The 20,930-nt window shown below is 43.0% G+C and overlaps 1 protein-coding gene across 2 annotated transcripts in view; it reads right to left on the minus strand.

The window, feature by feature from the left end:
* Positions 1 to 293: 293 nt before the first annotated feature.
* Positions 294 to 20,930, minus strand: part of LOC311489113 (guanine nucleotide-binding protein G(olf) subunit alpha) — a gene marked incomplete at its 5' end in the record, with an annotated part of 48,751 nt that continues 28,114 nt past the window's right edge. For both annotated transcript variants that reach the window (XM_084546056.1, XM_084546057.1), the window contains 7 exons: positions 294 to 1,612; positions 2,934 to 3,001; positions 3,095 to 3,225; positions 4,059 to 4,179; positions 4,309 to 4,367; positions 5,657 to 5,730; positions 5,834 to 5,888. In XM_084546056.1, coding sequence (XP_084402182.1) covers positions 1,466 to 1,612; positions 2,934 to 3,001; positions 3,095 to 3,225; positions 4,059 to 4,179; positions 4,309 to 4,367; positions 5,657 to 5,730; positions 5,834 to 5,888 — 655 coding nt within the window. In that variant the 3' untranslated portion in view covers positions 294 to 1,465. The remainder of the gene's footprint in view (positions 1,613 to 2,933; positions 3,002 to 3,094; positions 3,226 to 4,058; positions 4,180 to 4,308; positions 4,368 to 5,656; positions 5,731 to 5,833; positions 5,889 to 20,930) is intronic.

A 20,930-nucleotide genomic window follows, 5' to 3' on the forward strand; every position in this document is an offset into this window, starting at 1 on the left:
GACATCAAGCTGTACAGCGCAGTCGAAAACATACTTACATCTGAGCTCATTTACAGGTACAGCCATAATCAAGGCACAAAGATCTACAAGTAGATTTGTTTTTCTTTCAATTAAGTTGTACAAAATAATATTACATTTTACAGTCTGTACAGGATAATTCAACCTTGCACAGTGTACAAGTTAACAAAAAAAACAAAACCGAAAAAAAAAAGAACAATACATTTTTTTTTTCTCCCGTCTCCCCCTCCCCTCCCTCCCTCCCTCCTCCCCATCAGTATCTCTAAGCTAAAAGGAAGGTTTGTGTGGAAAAGAAACAAAAAAAAAAACAAAAAAAAGAAACAGGAGGCAGGTCCGAGTCCGTGGAGGCAGCAGGGCTAAGGTGCAGAGAGCTCAGTCCCTTTTCCTTCATTTAAATCCGTCTTCGCCGTCGACGTTGCCGTCGTCGCTTCTTCTTCTTCTTCTTCTTCCCCCCGTTCTCTTTAAAATCTCCACACTTCTCTCTCGGCTGCTCGGTCCACCCTGCAGCTCGGCAAGCTAACATCGTGACAGGGTAATAAATATTGTGATGCTACATTGTGTGTATGCTTCCTCTGGAGAAAAAAAAAAAAACACAACAACAACAACAATAACCAAAAAAAACAAAAAAAAAAAAGTTATTAAGGAACCTGATGCAAAGTGCATTTATCTCTTCATCCGCTCGGTTCCCCTCCGTCCCATCGTCGAAGAAGCAGGTCGGGAGGGAGGGAGGGAGGGCGCAAAAAAAATAAAAATAAAAATGGGGGCAAATGTCATGTTGGTGAAGCCGGCTTTAACCGGCAGGTGAAACACAAACATAAAACACGCTCGCTCGCTTGCTCACATGGCATCCTCTTCATCACACGCACGCTTGCCTCTACACTGAGGTCCTGTAGGTGTGTTTTATGTATCCACACGTCCACCAGTCCAGGTCCAATGACAAAGCCGAAAAAAAAAAAATATATATATATATATAATAATAATAATAATTAGAAGGACACGAAGGGGCAAAAAATAAAATAAGGAGGTAGCCCAAGGCTTAGTGGAATGACAAAAATCAAGGCATTCAAAAGGAAGGATATAAAGAAAAAAGAAGAAGCGGCACGCGAGAAAAACTTGTTCCCCAACCTTCCTTTTACATCGGTGAAATGGGGATGAATCGGTCTCAGAGAAAAAAAAATAAAAAATGAAGAAGAAGAAGAAGAAGAAGTACAAAAAGCTAAGAAGTTAAAAAGAGGAAGAGGATTTGACACACTTCAGTAGTACTTCATAGTCCTCGACGGGAGGGGTGGTCAGAGGGTTTGTCTCGGGGACTTTGGGGTGAGGAGGAGGAAGGGAGGAGGAGGAGGAGGTGGTGGTGGTAGAGGAGGAGGAGGAGGAGGAGGAAGGGTTCGTCAAGGATGCAGAATGGTGGAGAAAAACACAGAAGGCTGACGGAGACGGTCTCCCATCACAAGAGTTCGTACTGCCGCAGGTGCATTCTCTGGATGATGTCCCGGCAGTCGTTGAACACCCGCCGGATGTTCTCTGTGTCCACGGCGCAGGTGAAGTGGGGGTAGCAGTAGTGTCTGCCGTCGCCGCTCGCAGTGCTGATCCGCTGAGGGAGGGAGGGAGGGGGGAGAAACACGAGACGTCAGAGTTACTTCAGTCATCGCATGCCCTGAACTTTGACTTTTTAGACTCTGGACTCCAAGAAAGACATCTGGACGCAGCTCAAACTGGGAGTCTTTACTGTCATCTAAGGCACGGAGACACCAAACCTATATCAAAGAACTACAGACGGTGACGGTCGACTGTAACGTCGCCTCATGCCGTCTGTGTCTGGACCAAGAAGAAGAAGACTTCAGCCAGATATTACATACTGTATGATCTGCACCTGAGAGGAAATGACTCTTCACACCAGCAGGTGGCAGTAGTCTGCATTTATCAATCAAAAAGGGGACACAGGAAGAGCTGCTATTAGCTAGGAGGCTAGGAAGCTAATAAGAGCTACAAACCGTCACACAGAGCTAACGTCTCCTGAATCGTACTCATCAGCCGGTCTACTGTTTATTTATTCTAGATTGTTTCCATCTCTCTCTCTCTCTCTCTCTGTCCCATTCATCAACATGCTGGACTGTATGAAATGCCACGACAAGAGGTGTGACTGGTGGGACACATATCAAGAGCAAGGACATCTGACCTGTGGCTCGATATTTTTTTTTAGACAAAATAACACGACAAATTATCGATCGCTCATTTCCATCAGTAATTTGGCATCAATGGAGTCGTCTGTCTGTCTGTTCTAAAACACTCCTTCATATTCATTTGATTACATGGAAATAGAATTTAAATATGTTCTCCTAAAAGCACACTGTGTTTTAAAACAGTCCCGGGAACATCCTGTAGTCAAGGTTAACAGGTGTGAGTCTTTCTGTGTGATAGACGTGTCCGGGCTGTACCCTGCTTCTCGCCCAGTGGCAGCTGGAGGTTAAGCCGTTACAGATAATGAATGAATGAATCATGGAATCAAGTTTAGTGCCGTTACTACACACTGAGGTAACTGATTCTAGAGGGTGCTGGTACGTAAACACGGCTTATACGACTACAAATGTGGTAAGGAAGATCTGGGTGCTGTACGTGACCCCTTCCTTTTCTTCTAAACGATACCAGCACTACAGCTACTGCTAATAAAATAATAATAATAATACGTCGATTTTCTGTTCTAATCACAGACAGAACGTACAGCAACGATACTGGCTGTTAAAATAATCGTTGCTTATCTGCAGACAGCTTGTCCTCAGGAGAAGGAAGGTCAGCATCCGCAGGACTGGTTCATCACATCCAAAGCAGTGTTAACATGCACAGCTGGCGTTACTAGCACAAAACTAGACGCTGGTCAGCCTCACACACTTCGATATATACATATATACACTCACAAGAAACTCGTCTCGGATGAAGAACTTAGCTCTCGTCACTCTGGGGTCTTCGCCAGGTTCAGGAGTTGCTAAAAGAAGAAGCAGACTCGCGGTTAAAAGGGGTTAAAGGTGCATTTGAGCTTCGACATCACAGCTGAGTTTAGAGCAGCGGCAGCACAAACCTTCATTTGGTATGGTGTAGCGAGCATATTCAGGGAAGTAGTCTTCAATTTTGGATTTTCCAGCTAATACTTTCTCAGCCAGCATGTCCTGCTTGTTCAGGAATAATATGACCGATATAGTGCGTAACCATCTGAAACAACAACAAGCAACGAACAAAGTTACACAGTCGCTCAGGAGTTCCTTCACAACGTTTTCTAGTTTCATTTTGGACATTTCAAAGAACAACACAAGAATTAATGTTCATATTATTCTGAGGGACTTCCGTTACTTCAAATGCAGAATATCTATAACCTAAAGTGCAATATACATTTTTATACACAAATACCTGTAATAATTATTTTTTATATATATGTATATGTATATGTACAGCCCTCAATGACAATAATTAGATTTCAAGTTGCACCATATACTTTAATTGTCTACTCAGAGAAGCAAAATACTGATGAATATGATAGTTTTATAATCCTGTTTATTGTCTACAATCACTTGAAGTACTTTCTACAGCAGCACAGAATGAATGAACCAACTCGAGAGGGCCTTTTCTTTTTATTTATTTTATTTTTAGCATCTGGTATCTACACAAGTTGAGGCAATTTCATGTGCTTGCAATCTGAAACCTCACCACCAGATGGCACTGTATCGTTTAAACTGGACCTTTAAAAGGAGAATTCCAGTATTATTTTCAATTTCTGCAGCCTTCTTCAACAGCTACAGGACAACTTGTATTATTTATACACTGTTATACTCAAATACAAGTATTTTAAACTATTAAAATGTTGAGGAAGTTGATGCGAGTTATATTTTAAGTTATAAATGTTATCATGACCAGAAAGAATAGCATAAATTTTGTGTCGTCAGTTGATTTGGTTTTAGATAACCATCACTGGATCTTTACTAAAGTACTTTACTACAGTAGTAAATAAGGACACAGAACCAGACCTGAATTAGAAGTATCTTACACACCTGTTGTTCCAAATACTGCGGAAGAGGTCCAGGGCTTCCCGTAGCCGGTTGGTGTTATTGTCTTCCCTTATTACCATGTTGTAGCTGCTGCTGGCCACCACGAAGATGATAGCAGTGACGTCTGAAAGCGGAGCAGAGGTTACATCACACGAGCGCAGGGATAAATCAAGAGGTGACGGAAAATACCTTGGTGGTGGTGGTGGTGGTGGGGGTGTACAGTGAAGGAAAACAAGAGGCTGAAAAGTCTTACCGTTAAAGCACTGGATCCATTTTCTCCTTTCATCTCTCTGGCCCCCAACATCAAACATGCTGTGGAGGAGACAAAATACTGGGTCAGACTCAGACGCAACACAACACACTCGCTGCTGCCCTCTTGTGATCAAAGACTTCATGTCTCCAACGGGACAGGACTGAGTGCGTCAGGTACATACTGTACCGAAGCTGGACGGCCTGAGAACAATTACACAGCGGTTTTATTTTAATGATTACCAAAGTAAAAAGGCTGATATCTTTTAAGCGCGTTCTGCATGCGCCTGATCTCAGGGCCGGCTCGTAAAAAAAAGAAATCCTCGATCTTAAAGGGACGATCCGCAAATAATCAATTAATGAACAAATAATATGAAGAACGGCATTATTTGTGTAGCCTGCGCGACCCTGGCTGGATGCTTGGAAGTCATCAAAGCCGAATAACGACAAACGCACACCCAAAGGGAAGTCATGACCCAGAGCTTTTTTTATCAATCATTCAGGATGATATAATGTGATACAAAGGGCCGTTTCAGATGGTAGAATAAGACTGTTGTGTCTGCGAATGCGGAAATGGGTCATCTCATCTGACATCATCAGAGCAGTTACGAAACATTTACTCTAACCTTTATCTGCTGCTCTTATAACCAACAGTAAATAACTTCCAGCTTGGCTCAGAAATCACACTGGCTGACCACAGAGCATTCATTTTACATTTTTAGTCACTTCAATGACGTGCTTTTCCACCTTAGCTTCCAGCCACCGAGCAGGTTTTGTTCAAGGACACACTGCCGTTATGGGGGGAAAAAACATTTCGGGCCCTTAACACGAGGCGGAGGTAAATATAGCAATAACAGCCCAGCCCAGAGGTCATTCTTAACTGGGATTATTGATACAACGGTGATGTAAAAAAAGAAGGCACTGATTTTAAAAAAAGCAAATTACTGAAAAACTGGAAAAACGCCTGCAGAGCCTCCTTTTCAGGACTGGGTGACAAGAGTTTGGAAAAGTTGCTGCATAAGAGAGAATCTGACGCCGGATGTGGACGGGACACAAATATCTCGTTCATAAAAATCATGAGAGTGGATTCTATCGTTTTATTTTTTTCATGCAGTAGTGATGTTTTGCGCTTTCGGTCTTGTCTATTTCTGTGTTTGGGGCTGTGATACGCTTTTTATCTGATTTACTGTTAAATTAAAAGTGACTGGTTTTGGGACGGAGGGGTGGGGCAGGGGTGTTATGTGGTCTATTAAAGGTGGCAAAGGATTAGAAATAAACGAGCAAACTACAAATATAGCAGAAAAGAGCAGATATGTGTTCATCGTACGTGTTCAAGTTGAGCGCAGACTTACTGAAAGTTCACTTTATCTACTTGGAACCTCGTCTCGAAAATCCCTGAAGTTAACACTCGGCAGCGTAGCAGGTCCTGCACATCATGGACACAAACAAGACAACCACAGTTTAGGAAAGGTTTAAGAGGTGGATTTACACGTTTCATGCAGAGCAGATTAACTGAGAGGAGAACTGACCTGGTCCGTTGGTGTGTAGTCGCTCTGTCTTACAGAGTCAATTCTGTCCAGGAAACTGCAACGAGAGAAACGGGACAACATTTAGATTCTGCATTGTTTTTTATTTCTTACAGGCTTTGGAAAGATTCCCAATATCACACAAACTGGGCCACTTGCATGATAAACTCAATTCATAACAACTAAACAGCAGGTAAAACACGTAACCATTTTTCCTCAGTGACATAAAAGACATTTCTAACAACCCGTGTAATCCACGCGTCCAAAGAAATCAAGTTATGTCTAATAAAATGAAATGACACATGAAAAAATGATTGAACATGCTTACGTTATTTAATATTTTGTACAAAAGTCTTAGCCACACGCATCGCTCTTCAAATCCTGAAGGTGCAATGGGCCTCTTCTATGAACTTTGACCGCTAGTTCTTTCCATATATCTCTTAAGATTTCTATTAGATTCAAGGAGGTGACTGACTGGGCCGTCCCAGCTGCTTTATTTTCTTTCTCTGTAAACCAACTGACAGTTTCCTTGGCTGCGTGTTTGGGATCACTGTCTTGCTGGAATGTCCACCCTCGTTTCACGTTCATCATCCTGGCAGATGGCAGCAGACATTTATCAAGAACGTCTCGGCGCATTTTTCCATTCATCCTTCCTTCAATTATGTGAAGTCTGACGGCGGCGTACGCTGAAAAACAGCCGCACAACGTGACGTTCCCCACCTCCAAACTTCCCACCACCACTGTGCCGTTTGACCTCCAAACATGGTCGTATGAAGGCGACCCAATCTCACAGGCTTTTATAAATGTTGTGCAGCAAACTTTAAATGAGCTTCAACATGATTTTTCTTCTTTCGTGGTGAGCGTGCATAGGGGCCACGACGGTTGAGTGCATTATTGTTTTCGTTGAATCTATTGTACCGTCTTACTGAAGCTCTCCACAAATGGTCTTTGGCTCTTGGACAACTCTTCTGATAATACTTTTCACTCCTCTGTCAGACGTCTTACGAGGAGCACTTGGTTGTTTTTACCCAACATGAGATACTTCTTCTGTGACACCTTGGTAATGAGACACCTTTTTATATCAGTTGGGACTGAACCAGATATTAATATGCACTAACAAAGGGGCAGGATTGCTTTCTAAATACTGATAGATTTTAGCTGGTATCTTGGCTTCCCGTGACTTTTTGCACCTCCTTTTCTTCATGTGTTCACTGCCTTTTACCTGTTTCATTTATACATAACTTAATTAATAGGCATCTATGGTTTGATTTCTTTGCACGGGCTGCAATCGATGATATCTGGTGAAAATTTCATGTCAATAGCACCTTTACTGAGTAAAATGGTACTAATACTTATTTTACCTGCTGTGTATCACCAATCTCATCAGCCACAAACTCCACGACATTGATTAAAACAGATATTTAGATGTTTGTGTTAGCTACGGCGAATACTGCATGAGGTGGCCGCCATGTCTGACTCCCTGTAGAGGCCCGACGGGCCGGTGCTGAGGCAGCTGCTTGCCACAAGAGGGCAGGCCTGCTCAGTCTGGGCTATTTTGGTCTGTCTCTAGCCAGAGTGATTACATAAGGCGGCTATTGTGGAGGTTAGACAGCTTGCTGTTGCCTTCTTCACTACTGAGAGAGCATGTGCAGCGGTAGCAGCGGTAACAGCAGCAGCAGCAGCAGCAGCAGCAGCAGCAGCTGGGCCTCTCTGCAGCACAGCAGGCAGACTCAGGACACCGAGGCTGGGGACACACGGTCACACTGGCCTCGTGGACGATCTGGATCACTCCATGAGAAACATGGCCGGTCCAGGGGCCATCATGCATACAGACTTTAAAAAAAGGCCCATCACTACGCTTGCTAGTTCCTTTACAGGAAACTGAGGGTCCATTATGATACGTAACCATTTCAACATTTAGTACAATTTAGAGATTGTGTTAGCTCAGCTGCTTTAGACCAGAAATGAACTAACTCTCTAACTCTAAAGAGAAAGCACAGTTAAAAAGCAACCAAATGCAAATGATCTGTTACTCTCTCTTAAAAGAAATGAGAGGGTTCAGGCTTCTCAGATTTGAAAAGTAACTGCTTTTGTCGTAATTATAGGATCATATTTTGGCTTTGGGTGGTTGGACAAATATAGCATCTGAATGTGTCAGACTGGAGGTAATAGTGATGGACATTTTGCGATATAAGGTAACAAGGACAAGGAGAGTCTAGATAAAAGCCATACTTTGGACCTGACATAAAAAAAAAATGAAACTACAACAGACAGAGGCTGGTAAATGTAGGTGAACACGGTGTCTTGAAGAGAAAAAGTTCCCAGTCTACAGCTGAAGTTGCTGAGTGACTTTGTTATGTAGGACACAGATGTGGACCAGACAGGCTCACCCTCTCACCATCCCCTCACTTTCTACCCAAACCCTCTGCAGCTTCAGGATGTCACAAGACAGACAACGCGGCTGCAGCAGCACACAGGAAACCTGACGCACACGAGCTCAGCGTTCGGGGTTACGGTTTCTGTACGTTTCAGTCGGTTACGGCTCTCACTTCATTTTCACTTCGGCCCTAAAAGTAGCACACCTAACACACCCAACCAGAATTAAATAACTGAGAATGAATGCTCCATTATGAACCCTTAGATAACAAGAGACACTGCTCATGTGCTCTGACAATAATGTTTTCATCACACCGACTATTTCTGCCTCGCAGTCCGCACAAAAGTAGAAGTAAGGCTATTTCTGACAGAGAACTTGACTTCCTCACACCAGCTTCATGCACATGTACAGTAAACACATCCACCAGACACATACAGTGTGGAGGAAAGGAAGCTAACGTTTAAAAATAGATTTCTATGAATTCACTTGCTGCTTTGAACAAGAGACAGAATCGTCCTCCCTGAAATGTTTCTTTTGGCTAACAAATCATGGAAATCCCTTCATCGTATATCACAACAGCCTGACGAGGCATCTAAACATCATTTATTATTTTAGTACACACTACACCATGTACTCATTAACCAGGCTGATCTCATCAGGTGTGCAAAAGTCCCACAGTTCTTTTCTGTCGTTTACTTACAACCTAACCTTTGGATGTTTTGTTGGACACACTGCAAATCTGAACTGATTGAGTGTGTGACCATTTATGGCTTTGGGATCATGGGTTTTGTCACCCTGTAGTATGTCCTCTCGCAACCTCGCATCAAACTGCAAGAGCTCAAAACCAGATGATAAAAAAAAAAAAAGCTTTGAGAACAATAAATACATGTATGAGAACTGAGTCATTTCTTACTCAGGCTATCATCTCGTTAATTCTCTTCCTAGTAACCAGGGTGAGAATCAGTGCTCTGTCAGCATCTTATGAAGATAACTATTTCTGCTGACTACAGAGGGCGGTAATGCAGTTGGGGGTGCAATACCTGGAAAAACGTGAAGAAGATAGCGGCTGTATAAACAACGCAGGTTTCCAAAAATGTGTCAGGAAGCAGAAAAACCAAGAGGTTTCTGATTTTTCTTACGGTTCAGTCTGGTGATAACATTCCCAGTTAAGTGTTACATCCACAAAGTGTCAAAATACGGTGAAAAACTAAATATATTCAGTCGGTTATCTCATGAGACAAATAATGCTCACAACTGAGAAGACAAAATAAGAACTTTGGGCCTTTTTTGGGGTAAAAAACTTGTGTTTAGCTCTGTAAACACCTTGAAACACAGGAGGAAAACAAAACTTTCTGTGCAGGGGTGACTTTGTCCGTACAATAGTCGTACAACACGACGGACACTGAGCAAATCGCACTATTAATCGCATTTATTTACCACTTTGTATATTCTGTAAACAACACAAACACAACCAGTAAACCCAGTGTAGTGCACTGTATCTGAAAGACACGACGTATAAAGCCTCGTCTCCCCCGAGCAGACACAAACCACGTATTCCCACACAAAAACAGGCAAAAACCTCCAAAATAAAAATAAAAAATCTCCAGCTTCTGCCCCATCACTGCAACAATGTGGGAGTATTTTTAGTCAGCCTTCCTTGCAGAAACCTAGCTAGGTTATAATTACTGAGCGCTTTGTGACTGCCATGTGACAGAAGTACTATTGGTAGAGCGCTGGAGATCCAAATATAGTCTCCGTACCAGGCAAGAAAATAAAAGAACAAGGGTCCTGGATCCAAGAGAAAAAAAAAATGCAGAAAAAAGATAACATTGATTAGCGAGTGGCCGTCCAGATAATGCCTTATCAAAAGGTTTGGGTGTAGTTTGCGGGGACTACGGCTGCTACAAATAGACGAGCCCGGGTTTAAGGTCCAGGGAAATCTGTGGCTTGTGCTGCTTTCATCAGTTTCCTCCCGCTACTGTTTTCTGTTGGCGCTTGCGCTGATCTTTGTGTGATGTGGTCATTTCGTCAAATTTGTGGATTTGAGTGATAACAAGCCACATGTTGTCTGCTTTGTTTTTTAGCGTGCATACAGTACGTTACATGACAAAATGCACAATGGAATTAGCTGTAACTTCTCATTTAGCTTTTATCCTCACACAGTAACCCTCCTTATAAAGAGGCCTTTTACTGCTCCAAGACGGTGCGTTCTGAATTGGTTGAATATATATATATATATATATACATATATATATAAAGAAAATCATGTCCTATCATGTTTGTTTCTCTGTTCAGAGTTGGGTTGGCTCTGTATTTAGCTTAAACACACTGTACTGGTCCTGCGGGCCAGTCTGTGTTGCTATGTATAGGCTTTGTTATGGACAGTATCACTTGACTTGGACTGGTCTTTCTGTGCTGTTTGCCTCGTCTTTCCATAAAACAAAGACACAAGCATTAATTCACACACAAACACACACACAGAGCGATACGTTGAGGGACAGTTGATGCTGGGAGGTGGGGGCCTCAGGCCTCATACCCCACGTGGTCCGGGTCACATGTTGCTGCCCATTGAGCAGAAAAGGGGGCAAAGGGAAGATGGTGGTGGTGGTGGTGGGTTATTAAATACTGGAGCTCTGCGGCGTCTTCCCTCAGAACCGGAGCGCTGACACAAGCGCTTATACCACGGGATGGCTTTCAAAGAGCCACAACAAACAAATAAACAAATATACCTAAACACAAATAGAATAAAAACCACTTGAGCATATGTGTGCAAAAACAAAGAGTTGTATTCAAGTGTCAAAAAAAAAGCGTAAAAAGTTGCAACGGCGCCGGAATAAAGGCTGGAAAACGAGTCCCCTCCAACAGACTGACAACCTTCACGCCAACCACACAGCACCCAGCCTCATGTGCTCATTTGATAATTGGGTTGACTTTTTACAAATAGCGGACCATCTTTAATTAGCAGTGCACAGGATCCGATCAATAGTTTCCATATTTTGAGCCGCTCGGGCCAGCATAATGGACTTTCACTTTGGTCTCCCAACTGACTGGTGACAGCGCTTTAAAAAACTCACCGCTGGACACAGCAGCAGCAACATCGGTCTGTTTTCTAGCTGCTAAAGTTTCATGTAAATGTTTTCGGTAAGGAATATGCAAACTGTTTCTTTATTGACTATTTGATGCAGCTTCAGGTTTTTGGTTTGTCGGGAACAGGAAGTGCAATTTAAAGTGACAAGTGTGAGCAATAACCTTTACTGTAGATAAATTAAAAAGGAAAAGCTGTAGGGAACTAAAATTTAAAGCAAACTACTTCACTGTAGTGAAATGTTTGGAAAGTATAAAATGCCGAAACAAGAAACCTTATTACTAAAAATGACACAAATTCAAGATATTTAAAAACAAACCATACTAAATAATTGGATGAAACTAACAGCCATATCCATTATTGATTAATCTTTTGTTTATTTTGTCACATCGGTTAATGATTTGGGATATTTGATTTCAGAAATAATATTATAATCGTCCACGCTGACATATTTGAACCTCCACTTCTGTCCAACTATATAAAACCCCCAAATTTTGAAGTTACGGACCGAGATGAGAAGCAAATTTGCATATTAGAAGGGTTGTAATTAATATTTAATGATGTAATTTGTTTATACAATGACAAATAAAGTTCATGGTGAGTGGTGAGTAGTTTTATATCATCATTTCTGATCTACTTGGACCGCTCCAAGACTCTGAACCAGTATCTAAACTGTGATCCAACGTTCCCTTCATGCTTCATCTGTCCTCTCTTACAAAACACACCCAGTATCCTAACAAAACCAGCAGCGCAACACCGCTCATCACATAACACCAACTGTCAGATGTATTGAACTATTACAGCACACAGAGCCACGTGCGGCGGGGACGGAGTGAAGGTGGAGCTTTGCCGAGGATCCTGGTCACCTGGTGGAAAGAGCTGAGCCCCGGGTTCAACTCATCCATCCAAACAGGAACACTGTGCAGTTTGGGAGATGGATCTGAAACTAGACAAATCCATCAACGGCTCAGTGGGTACTTCCTAAATATAGGAGCAAGAACGGAGACACTCCTGAAAGTCAAACCAAATCTTGTGTAAACAACAGTGCCTGCTTTATCTCAAGGCCGCCAATTCGCCTTCCAGGGCCGCATCAAGTCACGGTTTTGAAAGGTGTTGTATAAAAATGTAAAATACATTGTAATGCCCTTTTGTCTCTGCTCAGTGTCTACGTGGACCATTACATTAGCTCTGTTTAAAATAGACTCGGCCCCCAAATTCGAGCTACAGTGGGAACACGAGGACTCTGTCAGGCCCGAACTGAAGTCCCATGTGGAGCTCCCGAATACAGTTCTCACTGTGAAATTGACTTATGGGTTTCTCTAAATAATATCGAAAGCTTGGCGTCGATGCACTATCTGTCAGCCGCTGAATTAGCCTGCGCCAAAAATAGAAAATCCAAGTAAAAATAGCTTAATCAACAATATTGAGCAGGTTTCGCTTTCTCTCGGCCATAAACAACAGCAGCCTCCATGTCAAATTAGTTGTTCCGCTTGGAAGTCAACCGCTGACCCAGTGAAAATGAGCTTTTCCTCTTTTCCCCCCTAATCAAATATCAATAACCAATGACTAATATCAGACAGTGGAGTCTACAGTATCGGCGCAGACTGCGTAAGCCTGAGCTAAGCTGTGGATGCTCTATTATAATATGAACTATTAGGTTAGAAACCAGCGATAACCACCACACAAAGGGAAATACTACAAATTAAATCTAATTAAAGTCGTCAGTTCTTATTTTAAAGATGTTAAAAACACTAAATTGTCTGGATTAATTTCAGTCTGGCCTCAGAGCTGTCCAGGCCTGTGTGCTGTTTGTGTAGTTCACAAACTGGCCTCCGGGTGGCATCCCTTCGCTCCTGCTGCACACAGCCTCTCTTCCTCACTGACCCTGCCTGGTTTTAGCAGCTGGGTTCCCATGGCAACCCCAGTCGGTCCATACCACTCCTCTCCCTCTCTCTCTCTCTCTCTCTCTCCCTCTCCGTCTCTCTCTATCCCCCCGTCTCTTCCTGAGCCAGGCTGCACTTGTATCCTTCCATTCCCAGACTCTCCCATACATCAACACAAAGCAGAACCACGCTCTGTGCTAGCTTTATGCTCTCTATGTGTGTCACTGTGTGTCTGTGTGTGTGTGTGTGTGCGTTTGACAAGAGGGCAGAAGCAAATTCAGGCTTATGAAGACAGATTATTTTACAGGGCTACCGTCTCGAGCACACGGCTAAAAATAAGTCAAAATTTTCGGTAAAAGGGAGGAATGTGAGATGCGGCGTGCAGCACGAGAAGAGACGCGAAGTTACCGTCACAACTCGACGGCTGCGGCGACGATGAACTGGACAAACGAGAGCGGTGCAAGTTCAGAGCTGAACGGCGTGAATAACTGCCAAGGATGCTACAAGTCTTGGCTTTGTGAGTGAGTGGCGTCTGTAAACTGTGGCGGTGTTGTGGCGGCTTGGTGGAAGGCCTTTCGCGGAGGGAGTGAAACACCACACCCACCGACAACAGAAGCTCAAAGCAGCTTGAAACACTCACAGTGGATAGTTCACAGTCATCTCTGTCTCAGAAACAAATTACCGAGGTAGTTTCCTCTGCCATTTCTGTGATATGATCTCATCAAGGGAAATGAAAGTGAAATGCTGTAGTGTTGGTAACAACACAAAGTAATGCGTGTGCAGCGCCATTAACTTGCAAATAAACAGGTAGGAATCTGCTAATTTGTTAAAACGAGACGCTAAACTAATTTTAAAAAATGTTAAATCTGATGACAAATACACCCAAATATTCAGACTTTAATTCTTGAGCTTGAGTTTAAATAATATAAATAAAGTTTGCTAGTTTTGTATGAGTTATACTCAAAACAATAAATATATTTAGTCTAAATCATAGTCGTATGATTGATGAATGGAACAAGGCAATGTTTGACAATAAAACTAATATAGTTAAATAACAAAGTAGTTGCTCATTCCAGTGTTAGGACACAGAGAGACAACAAAACTTAACAAGGAACATTTTGGTACATTACTTTTGTTTAAACTGCAGCTGCCTTTGTTTAAACTGTAGCTGCTGTAAGAACACAACAGGTGTGCACTGGCATTACATTTCTGAATAAATATTGCTTTAGAGTACTGCTCCGAAAAACCACAATGACAAAAAGAACAAGAGGAAGAGGATGTTACCTAGCATAGCATGTTCTCTTATTGGGACCCTCTGAGCTGCTGGGGGAGATTTCTACTCCCCCCTATCTACGGAAGCATAATGACGTTCTAAAGTCGTAGGTTAAGAACAACCTACAACAATTACTCATCCAGCAAAATCCACCAAACCAGTAAACCAATGTTTACTCAAGTTAGCCACCATGCTAGCTCCTTCGGCCTAGCGTGACGAAACACCCTACGGTAAACCGCTGGCACAAAAATATAAAAGTTTCTATTAATAGGCTCCTGACCCCCCCACCACACCACCCCCACCCGACCACATTCCACAGGAGGTGAAAGTTGAAGCTTGTTTAACTAGTGGCTAAGGTGGAGGGAGACCTTTCTGCCTGGGTGTGGCTGGACAACCACTACCCTCTAGCCTCGTTGCTAGCGGGGCCTGCAGGCTAAAAACCTGACCTACAGTACACCAGCAGGCCAAACTTTGAGCAGCAGGCACAGAGGGCTTGAAAAAAATCCCCCCATGTGATACAAAACATGCTAATGTCAGTGCTAAACACACGTGATCATGTGGTCTTTGATGGATTTTGCATGGCTCTCTGTGTGTGTGTGTGCTTCTGTTGCTTGCTCGCTCGCTCTGCTCGACCGGCTCGGCAGCAACAGGGGAGAGAGTGTGGGAGCCCCTGTCATGATTAGACAGCAAAATGTCTCCTTGCGTGTCAAACCCCGCTTTGATCAATTCAGCTCCCCCCCCCCTCCTCTCTGTCTCTAGCGGTGGAAGAAATGTTTGAGCTGTGTGTGTGTGTGTGAGAGAGAGAGAGAGAGAGAGGAGCAGGGAGTCATATGGCTGCATTCATACACTCACAATGATTTGTTTTCTGTCAGGCATTAAGAGAAGGTATGGCCGGGCCAGCGTATAGTCACTCTCTCTCACACGCATACGCAGTCACACACACAAAACCAACACAGAGGCGTTTTGTGTCTCACCTTCTGCTACTGACCTTCCCTTTGTTTACAGCGCATTGCCGGGATACTCCCTTTGATTCGGCTGCGCACACGTGACCCTAGCCAGTTTCTGCTCTGCAGTGCTGCTGCTAAAAATAGCCTCAGCTTGCCCTGGCTCCACAGCTAGTTTACATAAGCTCTAAGGGGGTGGGGGGTGGAAGGGGAGGGGAGGGGGGGAGAAAAGGGAGCGACAGAGGGGGGGAGAGAGGAGGGGAGGGGGGAGTCTCAGCGAGGAGAGAGACAGAAAGAGAAAGAGAGAGAGAGCGAGGGAGATAGGAAGAGTAATAGGGGGAGGAGAGGGGAGGGTGTCTATGGACGACCATTCCACAATCTCTGAGCAGGGAACCTGCAGCGCCACTGCTGTCCTCCAGCAGACTGTGCCTTTACACCCCTGGTCAACAGCAGGGTGGGCGTGTGTGTGTGTGTGTGTGTGTGTGTGCGTGTGCGCACAGAGAGAGAGAGAGAGAAAGGTATATGTGTGCGGTTGACACACAGATATCCGCCATTCACGAGACTCGCTCCGCGTCTCCGTCTGTCCTTTAAAATGGACGCACATTTTAACCCAAAAATAAAAATCTATTTATAGCCACAATTCCCCGTCTTTAAGTGGGACGTTTATACTCAAACGTATCTGCAGCGCTGCTCAAACCAAACACCAAACAGACAAAAATAACAACCGACACAGACCTACAAACAACACTTTTGGGAATTAATTTGATTTCTAAACCTAAATCTGAATACTGTACATCATGATGTAGATTATTTGCCAGTGTGTTTCGTCTTTCTAATGGGATTTAACTAAACAGATGCTGTCACAGCCTCTGGTCTCTAGAAACAAAATAAAAACACACCGGCAATGTAGCTAATCTCGTGACATGTAGCATGTTATGCTGGGCGGCTTTAGGGCTCTCTCGCTCGAGTGTTTTCAAATACCCAGGCAGGCTGAGCCCTTTCTAGGCCCGGCGTCTACAACTTCCAGAGTACTTTAAAAAAAAAAACTAAAAAAAAAACACGCCTAATGGACAGAAAAACAATTAGCGGTTGCAGGAAGACTAAATCTCAGGCACACAGAAGACGTTAAGTGATGCCCCCGTCCGAAAAGATTTTACGCACACGTACTACGAGAGAGGTTTGGCACGCGTTCTCATGTGCTCTGCAACATCCTCTCCACGCTATCGCTTTCTGGCCTCAAGAGAGGACTGGACAGATAGACGCAGAGACACAGAGAGAGAGAGAGAGAGAGACTCAGTCCCACAGGGGGCTCTAACAACCTTAAGGACAGTGGTTTGTGTAGATGGGAGTCCCACCAAGCTTCCAGTAGATCAGATTCTGCAGTTCAGCTCAAAGCCACTCCCTCCTTTTCCTCGGAAATCTCGCACACAAACACAGCCGCACGCCCACAGATATATACAAACATACACACTTCCATAGTGCCCCCTTTGATCATCCCTTAGTCATCTGACAGCAGGGTCATCTGATTTTAAAAAGGCGACACAAAGGTTTTTGTTAATCTGGATTAAAGTCTTTTATGATTCCTTTTATGAAGAAACTATACCGTCTTTATTATTAGTGTCGTTACGGGAGTATAGTATGAATATATGAATATAGTAAACATAAGTACTTATTTACTGTCTTGTTAAAAGCGAAGGGGCAGGACTTGCTTGGAAGAGATTATCTAAACTGAACTAATTTAGGCTGGTTTTAGTTTGTTTATTAAGCGGTCAACAACTAAAAAGAAGTCAAATGAAGCTGATGATCATTTCTAAATAATAATTTGGAGGTTTGTAACTGAAATAAGGACACTTTAACTTGTGTTTGTTCAGTTTAGTTCTTTGAAAGTACTGTTGTAGCAAGATGATGCTATAATATATCTTATGATACATAATGTGACACGAGGGGGTCCACTGTTTTTGTCCCCACCTGCCTTTCACCACATCTCTAATTTCAAATAACAGGTATAGCATCGCTGCCCGTCACATAGTCATAAAGTTTAAGCCTCAAACTATTTATTTGAGGGATCAGATTGTGACGTCCTGTCCGTGCAAGTCTTAAACCGTGAGATGAACATACATTTTTCTTTACGATCAGATAAAGTTCTGTAAACAAACAGATCTGCTCAGACATGTCGGAAACACCAGGAGCTCTGGGATAGTTACACTTTTGACAAAATGTGGTCGTGCACAACACATCAGCTGAAACATTAAGGGTCGAAGCAGCTCATTAGTGACACCAAAAAAAAAAAAAAAAAGCAGCAGTGACATGCAGCCAGCGTATAAATATCGCTCTCTCGGGCTCTTCCGTGAACATAAGAGGCTTCTTATTGAGGAGAGCCGCTGTTTGTGAAGCGTAGCCCCTCTGTTTCTGTAGGCCCTTCAGGGGCCGGGGGCTGGCTGACAATGCCAACCATTCTTAGCACTTTAATTCAATTTCAATTTCAGTTCAATTTAATTTATATAGCGTCGATAACAATACAAACTGTCTCAAGACGCTTTGCAAAATCCGGCCTGAAACCCCAAAGGCGACGGCGGCGGCAAGGAAAAAAACTCCCTTTCAACGGGAAGAAACCTTGAGCAGAACCCAGCTCATACGGAGGGACCCATCTGCCTAAGGCCGGCCGGGTAGAGACAGAAAAGAGAGAGAAGAGAGAGGATAGGAGGAACGAGATAAACATCTGTCATCGATACATACATCTGACTACAAGCGTACATATAGAAGCCGATGATACAAGATATAGCTGATGATGTAACGTGGCAGTTTGAGACTATAAGAGGAATCATAGGCAGGTTTGGAGACTTATCCATTCAGGTAGGAGTGGGTAACTGCAGGCCGTGACGACTGGACAGGTTGATGAGACCACGACAGCAGATGTGGTACGGAGCTCCACAGGAAACGCACAACTCCAGGACGGAGAGACTCACGAGAAGGGGAGGGACACGCAAGCAGTTAACATGCCACAGAGTAGTAGCACAGAACTGCATGACTAGCAATAGAGAAGAAGTTAGATAAGAAGTTAGAGGACAGGAGCTCAGGACCAGAGACAAGAAATGAGAAGAGAAGAGAGAAGAGGACGTGTGCTCAGTGCATCGTCCCCCAGCAGCCTAGGCCTATTGTAGCATAACTAAGTGAGAAGTGGTTCAGTCCAGCCCTAACTATAAACTAAAAAGTCTAAAGCCTGACCTTAAAAGTTGAGAGGGTGTCTGCCTCCCGAACTCAAATCGGGAGCTGGTTCCACAGGAGAGGAGCCCGATAGCTGAAGGCTCTACCTCCCATTCTACTTTGTGAAATTCTAGGAAGCGCAAGTAGGCCTGCACTTTGAGATCGAAGTGATCTGTTGGGATGATATGGTCCACTGAGGTCTTTAAGATACGACGGAGCTAGGCCTTTAAGGGCCTTGTACGTAAGGAGGAGGATTTTAAATTATATTCTATATTTTAAAGGGAGCCAATGAAGAGAAGCTAAAACTGGAGTAATACGATCTCTCTTGCTAACTCCTGTCATTGCTCTTGCTGCGGCATTTTGAATCAATTGGAGGCTTTTTAAAGAGCTATTTGGACAACCAGACAACAGTAATCCAGCCTGGAAGACACAAATGCATGAACTAGTTTTTCAGCATCACTCTGAGACCGGATGTTCCCAATTTTGACGATATTACGCAGGTGAAAGAAGGCGGTCCTGGTCACTTGCTTTATGTGCGAATCACAGCCCCAGATGACTGTGTCAGTGGCCCCCAGGCTGGTGACAGAGTCCCGTGACCAGCACTACACCCCCCAGCCCCAACCCGAGCAGCAGCCAGGCCAGCCTTAGATACATCTGCTAACAGGCCGGCCCCGTCTCCAGGACTCTCTGGGACAGCTGGAAACTTGTCCCAGTCCAGCTGTGTTCCTCCGTCCTGGGCCATCTTCACAAAACTACACACTAAACTAATGTTCCATACATGTTTGATACATGAATTCCCTTTCAATCGATATAAAACTGTATTCTAGTCAAGAACAACAGATTTGTTTGAGACATTAGTTGAATTTATTTAACATACAAACGCAACGTAATTCTACAATTTACAAGATGGCGTAAATTATTTTCTTCCCTCGACCGGTGACGTGAGATTTAATTTAACTGATCAACAGAAAATAAATTGGCCACTGATGATTCTTTCTTTTCAAAGTAAAGCTCTGCTAACAAAGTTAAGTTTAAAAAAAGAAGATAAAACTAATAACTAGTAATGGATGTACTGTATTACACGTAACATTTTAGCCAGTTTTCCAACTTAAAAGGATTAAAAATAGGTTTTGCTTGTCAAAGAGTTGTAACTAATTCAGTTCCAGCAGTCCGGACATGATGTTGTGATTTTTAACGGATTGGTTTAATTAAGAACAATCTGACATTTGTCTCAGTGTGAAGGATGAGTTGAGGCAAAGTCTTGTTTTCCCGCATTCATGAGTAATGAATGCGGGAAAACAAGTAATGACTCTTTTTTTAAAAAATAAAATACAGTAATACAGTCGTTTGAGTGGACATGTTTTGGGTTTTTTTTATGCCAGAGTACAGTTAACATATCCAAAGTAACATATTTACATTTCTCAAAAACCTAAATCAAATTAGTCAAAGAAAGGCATCTAATTCTCACGACTCAAAAGCTAAAATTAGGAAATATAAAGAAAATCGTTGCATCTTTATCACCTGTCAGTCGACTCAGCCATTAGTTAAATAAATATTCTAATTATAATGGGAATGTTTAGATATAACACAATTATACTGCACTACAAATTGTTTTAAATCTCATTAATCTTATAGTATAGCAGCATGTTTTACACTTCACAAAGCTGACAAATGAAACACATTAGCATCACTTATTTCATACTCCCAAACCCTCAGGTTAATCTGTTAATTACAATGACCACAAAAATAATTAGGTTTTTTTTTTTTTTTTTACACAAAACGAATAAAAAAAAGGGAGCCTGTGTTTGCCAACATACTTTAAAATAATAATAAAAAAGAAAAAGATATGTCTACAACATGTAAGGTGAGCTCCAGCCCGATCATGCTCCTGGACTCAACCTAGCATCAGCTCTATCTCCATCTCTATCTCTGTCCCAGGCCTCATTCTCTTTGCAGGAATAAACCCCCAGCTGTATCGCTCAGCTGTTTCATAGCCTCATTTCTTCAGTAACCCTCCCTGACTCCAGCAACATCACCATCCAGGGCAGCTCTCCTCTGGCTCGGTCCCTGCTGCTGCAGCCTGGCATCCCAGCCATCAATGAGGACACTAACACGAGAGGGTTTCATACCAAGGCTCAACAGTCACCCGCTAGCTAGATAAACTTCAGCACATGAACTTGCTGTAGAACTATAACAAGTATTTGCCACAGAAAAAACAAAAAAGTAAATAAATAAATAAAAAGGAAGAGGCCTGGGAGTTCAGATTCGCATGTGAAAAAGTGTTTGATTTTGCCGTTGACACATCCAAGGCATTGCAATGGAACCAGCCCGCCG

This window comes from Chelon labrosus (assembly GCF_963514085.1).
Source record: "Chelon labrosus genome assembly, chromosome: 6".
NCBI lineage: Eukaryota > Metazoa > Chordata > Actinopteri > Mugiliformes > Mugilidae > Chelon > Chelon labrosus.